The sequence below is a fragment of the Calonectris borealis genome, chromosome 4 (genome assembly GCF_964195595.1).
Source record: "Calonectris borealis chromosome 4, bCalBor7.hap1.2, whole genome shotgun sequence".
In the NCBI taxonomy this organism is placed as follows: Eukaryota; Metazoa; Chordata; class Aves; order Procellariiformes; family Procellariidae; genus Calonectris; species Calonectris borealis.
Window position 1 is genome coordinate 78,612,141 of NC_134315.1, and position 12,212 is coordinate 78,624,352.

The 12,212-nt window shown below is 37.4% G+C and overlaps 1 protein-coding gene across 14 annotated transcripts in view; it reads right to left on the reverse strand.

The window, feature by feature from the left end:
• Positions 1–12,212, reverse strand: part of BLTP1 (bridge-like lipid transfer protein family member 1) — a 129,229-nt gene that overhangs the window by 97,147 nt on the left and 19,870 nt on the right. For 12 of the 14 annotated variants that reach the window (XR_012673628.1, XM_075150228.1, XM_075150229.1 and 9 more), the window contains exons 6-12: positions 11,692–11,878; positions 10,483–10,564; positions 9,655–9,848; positions 4,539–4,618; positions 3,165–3,315; positions 1,118–1,274; positions 227–305 (exon numbers count right to left, since the gene is read on the reverse strand). Coding sequence is in view for 13 of the 14 variants with exons in the window: in XM_075150228.1 (XP_075006329.1) it covers positions 227–305; positions 1,118–1,274; positions 3,165–3,315; positions 4,539–4,618; positions 9,655–9,848; positions 10,483–10,564; positions 11,692–11,878 (930 nt within the window). In the remaining variant the exon portion in view is untranslated. The remainder of the gene's footprint in view (positions 1–226; positions 306–1,117; positions 1,275–3,164; positions 3,316–4,538; positions 4,619–9,654; positions 9,849–10,482; positions 10,565–11,691; positions 11,879–12,212) is intronic. The other 2 variants (XM_075150238.1, XM_075150237.1) reach the window with 2 other exon arrangements.

Sequence of the window (12,212 nt, forward strand, 5' to 3'; positions counted from 1 at the left end):
GAATTTGTGTTTCCTAACCCAAACAAAACATGGAGGTAACTTAACTATTTAAATACGTACATGCTTTAATATCTTGCAATGAAATGTACAAGGAAATACTTTTTGTTCCTTTACATAAGAACATAAATCTCATAGTCACAAAGGAAAAAAACTACAAGACATTCACACACAGATAACTGTTCAGGAAAAACATTAGGAAAACAAATTCAGCTTGGTCTTAACTCACCGTTTTCACCTACTGTCATAGGAATATTTATTTCCAAATATGATCCTGCACCAACGTTTACATGTACAGCATTAGTTTCCTGTATTGCAAGAAAGGAAAAAAAGTCCAAATATTATTTCTAGGCTCGCGGCATCAACCAGTGTATTTTATGCCTCTGGCTCTCATTACCCACACCTAGATTAAGGCACCCAATTACTGAAGTCTTTCTTGCCTTCAGAAAAATTACTAATGAACTACCTATGTGCACTGATACCAAATAAGCCATTTTTAGGCTTAACAAATGCTGACTTAGGTCCACTAATAGAAACAGCATAAGATATTCTGATCCAAGGCCTGAGAGGGTAGATGAATATACATTTCTAAACCTACACTTTCTAACCCTTTCAGTCACAAAAAGAAGAAGAAAACAGGTGTACAATGAAGTCACACTAATCCTATTTATAAGAGTAGCAACAGGGGAAAGCAAAATCCAAACCCCTACACACATGCAACTTTTGTTCCCCCACTATCATGTCTCCAGTAATATTAGATATTCATCCAATATCAGAAGAAATTATCTTTTCATTATGGTGAGCTTCATCATAATGGAAAATTGCACAGGAAATGTCCAGATCATGAATTCCCAAGACTGTAGGAGCTGGCATGGCTTAAGATGTAGCTCTAAGGCTTAAATGAAACTTAAAATAAGCCAACAAATATTACTGCCTCTCGGCCAATACTTCTCTTTGAAGGGTTTGCTCATAATTATAGAAGACTAAAACAAAAATCACCTAGCTTTTAAAACCATAGTTCTGTAATAAACACCTGAGACAAGTAAAAACATGCACAACCAAAAAGCACAGTGTAATCACAGTAGATAAGTTATTTTCTAGGTAAGTTTTCATTATTTACCCTATTTTTGGTAAAAAGCAAATCAATGGTGGCATCTGCAATAATATTCATCCGCAGTTCAAAAGCAAGAATCTGTCTTGGTTTCCCAGGCTGAGCAATTTCTGAGACTTTCATAACTTGGTAGTCTGGTGGGAAGAAAAACTTCCACAAGCAATCCCTAGTGGGAAGAGAGGGGAAAGAAAGAAAAAAAAAACAAAACAAAACAAAGAGTTGTTTCTATTCACAGAAGAAATATAGATATATTTATACATATTTATGCATCTATTTGGTTCACTTAATTATTTTCCAGTTAGCTGAGTCTTTAGACAACCACCGGATGTGGTAAGAAAGAATATTTAAAGTTGTCATCATGGGAGCCTTCCAACTCATCACTGAAATCTCCAAAAGTTTCGATGACAAGAAGTGACTTTTGGGTAAAAGCCATAAATGGACAGACCATAAATGATTTAGAACAAACATATTTTCATTCAGATGGCAAAGAAGCTGTATTTTTCTTCTTATTCCTAATCTTTGGTTCACAAATCTGCTACAAAAACATAGTAGGAAGTAACCTGTTTATGCTTCAGTTTGTGCATAAGTAATTGATGTAATGCCCAGAAATAAACAAAATACAAAATTTTAGGACCTCAGAATTGGAGTAAAATGGAGTCTACATTTCTGCAGACTTATATCTGAACATGCAACCACATGAAGGGAAAGCCACAGCAATGAAGCACAAACAGCATAGCTTATATAGGTCTCAAGGGGGTGGAAGTAAGTCTTTAAGGGGGGTAGCAATTTCCTGCACCCAGCACCTGACCACTATCGCAGCTTAAAAGTTAAAAAAAAAAAACCCAAGCCAAAAAACCTAACAACAAAACCCCCACAAACACCACACAACACACATTCTCAAAATCCTGGGGAAACGCAGGATTTTATTGCATGATGTATTAAAGATTGGTATTTCTAGAAGCCCTTATATGAATTGAGAGTACAAAGTCCACAGAACTCCTACAGATCTGTGCTTCTAAAACATTCAAAATTTTCAAAATTCTTTCTCCTATCCATGGCACAATGCCAAAGTGTTCCCAGGTATGTATCTCTGAACTCTACGCACTCTGCATCGGCACCAAACTGCCTTCTGCCTAGCCAGTTAAAATTATAAAAAGCACACCATCAGAGCGAGCTTTCTTGGTAGTATTAAAAATATCATTAATGATTCACTGACTTTATGTTCCTGGCAAAGCACTGTTCTGGAAATTGGCATTTTCTCTTAAATTCTCTAAGACACTGTAGTATCTAATGACTGCTCTTTGGTCTGCCATCCTCACACTCCTAAGAGACAATTAATCATAATAGTTTCACAGGAGAATTGATGGAGGCCAAGAGAAGCATCAATCTGTAATTAATAGGGGAAAAGAGGGAAAGCACTGATTATGTTACTTTTACTTAATAGTCCTTTACTCTTTAAACAATCCTATTGTCTCCACCAGAAATACTCATGTGCAAAACATCGAGGGCTAAGTGAAGAACAGTAGTAGAGCTCTGGCCTAATATTTTGTCACTGAAATATCTAGATAAAAAATACTTTGGAGACCACATCAAGCAGTTGATTTTCCTAAGCAGGGATAAATGATTCCCCCCTCATTATTTTCATAGCCAGATTATTTTCTTCCATAAAATTTTCTCATTGATATGCAGTGTATTTCCATCCATGAGCTAATAGAAGCTTGACAAGTCTAAAGGTAACCAATTAAAAGGTTAAACCCTTAGGTATGTACCACTTGATAAATAGTAAAACTACTCTGTTCACAAAAAAATAGGAACATAATTTATTAATTTAATAATAAAAATTCACTGAGTGATCCTAACTTTAGAAGGCCAACAAGATAAACAACAATGAATTTACTAATCGTAAACCATTGTGGCAGGACTCTTCTTTTAGACTGCCTAGTCTACCCCATACAAATTAGAAGTCTGAGCAATCGCACACTGGAAACTTTAGAATGTTTTCTCAATAATAATAGATATTGAAGATTAAAACTGAAGATGTAAATCATGATAATACCTCTGCCTATCAGCCCAAGGTCCATAGTTGAAGTCTGTTCCTTTTCCACAAACAATGTCCAAACCCCAACATGGTGGCAGATCCTGTAATTTGCTGTCTTCGTTGTTTGCTTCTCCGTCATTACTTTCCTCTGTTTCCTCTGGTACAAGGCCTATATTGCATAATATAATAAACGGATTATTAAAGGAAGCTGCTTCAAATTAGCATGAAAAATGTTTGCTAAGCACAAGACAATTAGAGTGTCCTGATGTCAGTTTTATTTGAGACCACTACAGTACATAAATATCAAGCCACAGTTCAATGCAGACTCCCAGGGGAAGGGCAAGAACATGGCCAAAAATTCTCAGGATTTTCTGAAGCACTGCTCAGTGATGTCAGTGAAATGCTGACATACACAGCAGTTTTATCTCTTAAGTATGCTTTTTACCAAGACAGGCTTTCATGCATTCACATTCAGTTCCAAATCCTACTTACAAACCAAGTTTTGAAACAAATAAGATTAAGTTAAAAATCATTTCTACAGACAATTTCTACGGGCAAGTAAATAAAAAGGAAGACTCACTACAGTAGACCCAGAGTTATCAGTAAAAATTTAAGCAGTCATTGAGCAACGATCCAAAATTGCCACCTATCCTACACCAGTATACATCATTATTGAACATGTTACCTTTGATCAAGATTCAGGCAATACTTTAAGCTTTTGCAAACCAAAACAACTCCAGCAAAATAAAGTGGTAATATAATGCACTGGATTTAAAGTGAAAAAGTGCAATATTCAAAAATGGATGCATCAAATAAACTTCCCAAAAACCCCAGTAGGTATTGACTATAAATTGTCCCCACTCCTGAAGTGCTTTTGGAAACCTACATCATTTAAGTTTACAGCTTAAAACATAACTTGTTTCAAGAATAAATATCAAGATTAATTGCTTCCATGTTGCATGTAGATTTGTGCGAGGCACTGCTGACAGAGTACCTACATCTGTATAAAACTACTCACTGATAAAAACATTAGTTCTACATGTACAGTTATTTCATCTATGGAATTCCCCAGGCTTCTTACATGAAATGGTCTAGAAGCTGACAACAACCACAAAAGAGAATGCAAAATTTCTAAATATGAAACACGTGAACTCTCTCCCATTTGTTTCAGTGGAAATTTTTTTCATTTGCAGAAAAAATAAATTATGAACTTATAAGCATTCATAAGCATACACTTTTATTGGCTCCAAAACATTACACTAACTCTTTCAGCATAGAGGCGGGGGGGAAAAAAAAAAAAAAGAAGAAATTGTCTAGCAAGTCCAGACAATTAAATAAACAAATAGCCTTCAAACCCCTTAAAATTTTATCTTTGTATTTAACAGAAGGTACCTGGTTCATCCATGTAGTAATAGATATCAACATCATTGGACTGCATTACCACAAAACCTTCACCCATCAGCCTTGGTGGTCTGTAATGGAAAAAAATGCAAAGATAAAGATTAAAAAGCAATGCACTGAGATAAATCTTTATGAATTCAATTAATTTTAAATGCAACACATTAAGCATAACGGAAGAGATTACATAGGTCAGGCTCACTTGTAGCTCACTTGTAAGATATGTAAGTATCTTAAACCATGGAATCATCAATAAAACTGCCGTCTCTATCAAGCAAGCCAACACTGGAGATACAGTGTATGTGGTACCTAACCAGGAAGATTTTGTGGGCAAGACTCAAGTTTGATGCAATCCCAAGACACCAGCTCCCCGCATCTATACTGCTCTTGCCAGCAGCCTGACTGCAGGCTGCCTGCAAGAGCCACAGGCTACCTCATCTACCAGGCATCGGTCTTGCCACATTACCAGAAGGCTGGACAGAATAGACAGAAGTGCCCAGGCCACGCCACAGTCTGTCCAAATGCAGCTGTTTGTAAGCTAAATTCGAAGTGCTGGTTATAACGTCAGTTCTTCTCTTTCCCTCCCCATCACACTGTGATTCCTGGTCTATCTGCTACCTCAGACTAAATATGCTTCTGAAAATAAACACTGTGAATATTCAAGTCTACCTGGTCTCAAGTCTCCTATTAAAAAGGCAGCAGTCATTTCTAGGCTATGTCTACCCTGATTTGCAAAAAAAACTTGATCATTACGTTGTTATTATTATTATTAAAGTAACTTAAAAGTTTAGTTAACTCAAGCATGAAGATACCAGGTTCCTCTCCACGAAGACACTTCTCAAGTATTATAAACCACAACCAACTACCAAAGTTTTACTTTCAATGTTTCTTTCCATCAAGAGTTCCTTTCTCCTTGTCCTATATTGTTCTTTCACCTGCTAATTGTTTTCTGACTAAAATAGCACCCTAAACCAAAGGGACAAGACATCTTCAGTAATTAGACCATTAGTTTAAAAAAAAAAAAAAAAAGCTGTTCTTCCTTAATAACATTTCCCTCAATATAAAAGGATCTAAGTGATAAAACTAATACACAAAACACTTCTCCTAACACTATTATATTGGTATATTACAATCCCTGTCTTACAGTGTTACCACATGTTAATTTACATAATATTACATTTTATAGTAGTAATAATAATATAATGTGAAAATTCTATTTTTACTGCAAAAGACTTTCAGCCACTTTTATAAATTGTCACCTCTTAACAAAAAAAAGAAAATTCCAATGACAGAAATACACGGTCTAAGAGTGTGACCTGTTAGAAGCACATTGCTCATTTTACCACAGCTCAGATGCAGGAAAGCTTGGAAAACATGGAAGACAGCAGATGCACATCCCATGTACTGCCAGAAGTTCTTCAAAAGCAACAGAGCAGGAACCTTAAAATCAATTTTACTTTGAGAGTAATGACAGCAGTAAAAGATTAAATACTTTCTACTCACTCCCAATTTTCCAATTATTTCTTTTTTCTGCCCAAAACTGAATTGGCCTCCCCAATGAGAAGCAAATAGAGCAAGATGTGAAAAAAATTGTTTAGTGGTTCAAGAATAGAAATGGGAAGGGAAGCATTTAGAGATATATAAATAGTAGTTCATGGGAAGAGCTCAGTTTATTCTGCCCACCCTCCTCAATAGGCACACGCAGGTCAGCAAGACTGGAAAGCACACCGTGGCAGAGCAGCGTGAGTTACTAACTTCAGCCCCTCCAGCTGAGCATACCACCAAGAGGGGCTCAGAGGAAGCCACTCTGCTTTGTAACGCAAGAGAGGGGAAGCTCACAACATAACCAGCTGCACAACTTGGGAGTTTGACACTAACTTCTTCGGCCGACACAATCATTTGCCGTTGTCTGACTATACCCTCAGCAGGGCACATGGTCAGGCAAAGGCTGCATCTCATTTCAGCAGCTCAACGTTTCACCACGAAGGTCAGCCAGCCACAGCGCGAGGTGGCCTGTCCATGATGGCAAACTATACTTACTCCCTGCTGCTCCATCTGGTATATGTTTTGTTCCATGAAATACAAGATACTATATCCCTTTCACATGAAGTGCGTTCCCCTCTCCGACAGCACGTAGTGCATAGGTCTCAAAACACTATATACAGATTTACCTAGGCCTATAGAAATACATTGGAGAAGCTACATTACTGTTTTAATAAAAATTAGCGTGAAGTATGAATGCATAGGGCAGATTTAACAATTGTTTATTTCTGCCTTCCTAATAGCATTTACTTATACCGACTTAAAATAATTAATAATTTTGTTCTAATCTAAAACACTATCCTAAATAGAATTACAAAGAATTTTCAAGCTAAGTCTTCTTCGAGATGGACAATTTGACTTAACTCCACGGCCTAACAGAAACTGTCATTTAGCTGTAGGATCTGCAGGAAAGCTTTAGGAGCTGACAGAATAGCCAAATCCTCCTGTCAAAACACCCACTGCCGTGTCATCCTTATCACCTTTGCCATACTCCAACTTTCTGGAGGAAAGCTATGAGGTATTACACTAAATGGAAGTGGAGGGGGAGAAAAAAAACACCAAAAACCCATGTGGAAGCTAAATGTCTTCCTCAGTCCTTTCCCTCCAATTCTTTTGGTGAACATCTTTCCCGTGTCTGCATATTCCATTAAACCCTTCTCTTTCATGCTCTTGTTCTGATCTCTCTGAACTCACTACACTTGTATGAAACTTTTTGCCTGTTCAGTTGTGGGTTTTTTCCACAAAGAGGAAAGTTCTCTTCTGTATTGTCATGTCTTCTAACTAGTTTTTTTGATTCCCTTTTTCGGAAGAATATGAAAATATATAGTAGATGACTGAAGCAGCTTATAGTTTTACATTATCAAAGCATCACAGGCCATAGCAAACACAAAACAGCAGCCAAGGACAGCAGTGTCTTTCCTTATGCCAATCCTAGGATGGTCTTAGGTTAGGTGATAAACGACAGGTGGTGAACCCAGTAGCAGAACCAATTTAGATTTAAGATCAACATATATTTTTCTTTATAGGGATGAATTCCATGACTAGTGTTCACTGCACAGCCATGCAAAAAAGACAACAGTACCACTTCTTTTAGCTGGATTCTCAGCTTAAAGGGCACGTGAAACTACCTCCACAGAAAATGGGAGACGAAGGTACCTACCGAGGCCGCCTAACCCACCCTCAGCAGGAATAGTTACACCTTGCCCGACTTAGCTGATGGAGGTGATAGAACCATAGAAACCCCACCACAGGCCATTTGCAAAAACAAAGTAGATAGTGGCAATGAATGATAATGAGATTATCATCATCATTAAAAAGTATTTCCCAGTATCTACCCTAAACTTCCACTCTGAGCCTGCTGAATTAGTCAGCACAGCTCTCCAAACTTGTTCTGCTTTGATCTGCTTTTCCTAGCACAATTTTTTTTCCCTTGTGTTTTGGAGGATTTATTTGCAAAAAGTGATGGAGGTGTTGAGATGTCCGTTTGTAATATAATATGACAGTTTTCGAGGTGGGTTTTTGATGTTTGTATTGATTAGGCAGTCTGCTACAAATTTCATCAAGTCACCTAGCTGGTTTTATATGTGCATTGCCTGCAGGAATTTCTGAAAGTTAAGACATCTGGCTTCATTTTTAAGCCAAAGCAGCATAAGAGGGCAGGCTCTAAAGACTCAAACATTCCCTGTCTCCAGTGAACTGGGTCATTTGTTGAATCTACCCAGTAAATCAGGGCACGTTTTCTGCACACATGCCATCCTTCAGCCATCAGGAGCTGCAGGGATGGTAACAGCATAAAAAGAAAATGCTTAGCAGAAGCAGGAGAAAAAGCTAATAGTTTGAGTGTCTTAATCCTATTTTGTTTTAATCTTGTTTGTTTTCAATATTAGCTGGAGAAATTTCCTTTGTCGTCATGTTGGAAGAGTAAGATTCTGTACACATCCACAGAATGCTCTTCGAAAACATATAAAGTCATATTACAGACGGCAGTATTTGGCTGATACAAAGCCAATTAAGGTACAGTCAAATGATGTACAGTTTATTTCCAAACACCATAATTTATTCTTTGGATATTGTTGCTTAGGAGTTATAAAATGGGTATAATTATTTTACATGAAGTCATACACGCAATTGTCCAAGAATAGTACACATTATCGATTTTTTGTTGAACAACTAATGCCTGTGAAAGACTTTAAAATTTAGCAGTTTTGTCCAAATGATCTGTTGAACATATGATATTGTAAGCATTAAATAAAATAATGCAGAAAGTTCTGGCTATGATGTTCACACCATATCAATCAGGGATGTTAATATAGTATGCACATAAATGTCTTGCTGGTTATAGTGTAATGAAATGAGAATCCTAGTGTCAAATCACTTCATGCAAGCACCCTTTCTTTTGTTTGACTTACTACCATTCAGTTTGTTAAAGCTGCATAACCCTGCTTACGCAGAATACACAGAGGTAAAAGGATCAGCAATCTGTCTTCGAAAAATAACATGATTTCTACTATAGCAAATATTGTGCAGCTTTTGCCCATTTTATAAAAATATTTTCCAAACCACATGCAAATCAGCTGTCCACAAGTCAACACCTTAAACCTTGCATTTATCCTACAAATTTAGTGCTGTCAAAGCCTGTGTACAGCTATAGTACCTGAGTGAAGGAAATTAAAAGTCAGACGCAGGATGCCCCATCCCTGGAAACATTCAAGGTTGGACGGGGCTCTGAGCAACCGCATCTACTTGAAGATGTCCCTGCCCATGGCAGGGGGATTGGACTAGATGACCCTTAAAGGTCCCTTCCAACCCAAACTATTCTATGATTCTGATCAATCATAGAGCAGAACACACCAAAGAAAATCTACAGTAAGATAGAAAACCAGTACTTTTCTCCATAAATAAAATAGTTTCAAAGATCCAACATTTAAAACCTTCAGAGTGGTAAAAATGCCAACTGTCTAAACACGCCAAGAAAAATAAAGTCACAGAAACACAACCAACATTCTTTTCTTCGTTTTCGTAAAAGAAATAATAAAATAATATGGAAACAGAAATACCCAAAACTTACTCATCATTTTGAAGACCAACATATCTTGGACTCGGAACCAACATGACTCTAACATTTTCCAATTTTCCTTTCACAATGTGCATAAACTGATCAAGGTGGCTCGAAGGTGGTTTTGTGGTATATGTCAAAAAAGCATCATCGAAGTTAATACAAAGTGTTTGTGGCTGATAATGATTCCCAAATGCCAAGCGACCCTAAATCGAAAAGAAAACCCAATTACTCATTACACACTGCTCTTTTTTATATATGTGTGCCTAATTTACATATAATAATGCAGTTTAACCAGCCATATGCAAATAAAGACCATGAACAAAAATCCCGGCCATATTCTGTACATATCTAAAAATGCTACCTTGTACATTAAACTCTCAATATTCTATCTCCTATCACCTCAATAAGAGTTTTCCTGTTTTTTTGGGGAGGCGAAATCAACTTTTAAGAAACGTGTCCAAATATCCCTATTAAAAGATGCAGGGAAGAAAAGAAACAAGAAGGGGGGAAAAAAAAAACCAAACACCTCCCCAAAACCCAACACACCACACATCGTACAACACCCATTACCTAGCTTAATTACTTGGTGACTTGAAATCATTACAAGTCTAAGACACAAGTATTTTCCACAACAGAGAACATAACCATGTTTCTACCAGCACCAGCAGGATTTGTGACTGTGTCAGGGGAGTGCTGGTGGTGTCATTTTAAAACTTTTTTAAAGCATGAAAGAGAACAAAACCTCAAAAAGAACGTATAAGAAAAATGAATGGCAAGCCTGATTTTTAAGCATATACTTAAGCTAAATATTTTCGTTATCAGGGTCTCTTCACTTACCGTGCTCACATTGACTTTAATGACTGGAATAAGCGATCTCCATGAAGAAGAAGGGTCTTGAGATTCTGTTTTTACTTTAACACTATGGGAAAAAATGGTTTTTATTATTTTGTCTTTTCTGAAGAACTAACCAACCTTTTCTTCTAGGGGTCTTCGTGCCCAGATCTCAGGGAACACTCCTTCCCACAGGGGTGTCTCCTGTAAGGGACCTGCTAGCAGACTACTGCAGACTCCTCCAGAGCCTGGAAGAACAGCAGGAAGCACACGCGGCTACACCTTGGGTGCTGGTAAACTGAGCTGACACAGGAAGAAAACGAGCGCGCCATGTTTAACACAGAGCAATAGTTAAATAAATCTTCCTCGGGGGAACTTGGTCTGTTCTAAAGATTCCTACTTCGGTGTGGGATTTTTTGTTTTCCAAGACACGTCCTCCCCAAAGGCAGAAGTCCTTCCTGCACCTGTCAATAAGGGCGTAAGATGAAAACATGAAGAGACTGGCTCAGAGACACAGCCCTTACCCAAACTCGGGATTGCCACAGCATCCTGCAGCTGCCCACTACATAATTTAGTAACACATACTGGCCTGGCCAGCAGTCCAATAAATCAGTCTGGTGTGATTCTGCCCAAAGAGAGGCTTATTATTGAACATCTGACTCCACTACACATAAGCCATGTAGAAGAACTCCTTGTAGACCTGCACTGTGCTTTCTGGGGTACTCCAAGAAGAGGAATAAAATAAGAAAAGAAGGTTTGTGTAGATATACACAAACACTTCTAAAAAGACAACTTGTGAAATCAGCCCGAGTTTAAAGCTCAAAAACCAGTAAGTCCTCCCAACACCATAGAGATCCTCTCATTTTGTCTATTCAGTATCTTGAGCAGCTATTACTTCTACTGAGCAATACCATTATTATTCTGCAAGCATAATGCTCCTCAACACATGCTCCCTTTCCACATCGTACTTCAAATGGATTTTTCAACCTGTCTTTGACCATTAAACAAGGAGCGTTTGGTTTGTTTGGTTGTGTTTTTTAATTATTATGGTAGGAAGTCTGAGGAAAGTAAAAAGATTTAGACTGTCAGGCTTGTCAGTGCAATTTCTCTCTCAGCTGTGGCCTCCAGAGCATACGTTAACAAAACATTACCCAATTAGTTTAGCACTTTGCAGAACAAAACATCAACAAAATAGCAAAATGAATAATAATTTACCTTTCAAGATTGGTATGTGTTCTCTGCCTCCCGTTTACTTGTGCTTTTTCATCATCTTTTTTTGCTGGAATTATTGTGGGATCCAAGCCAAACAGTTCTTGAAGTTGTCCATAAAGCTCAGAACGGTTGTACACATGAAATTCAAAGTCATTCACCATAATATACAGTCGTGTTTCTGCCTTTGGATCTAAACAAATAGTAGGAAAAGAGTTTCTAATTCTATTCCAACATTCCCTTGCAATATCTACAGTTTTTCAAATATGTACATTTCGCAAAAACAATCTACACAGTAGTGAACAGCTGCTGAAGTACATATTAAAAAGTAAAAAACTCTACAAAATAATTACATCATTCGAAGCAAATCAGTAAAACTTTGCAAATAAGACAGTTGCATGCAAAATATAAAACCTGAAAGGCATTTCACCCTTAAGTCACAATCCAAAAATAAATCCAGGCAGGAGCTGCACAAAACAGTAAATGAGGTTTATTCAGTCTCATATATAAAAACAAACAAACAAAAA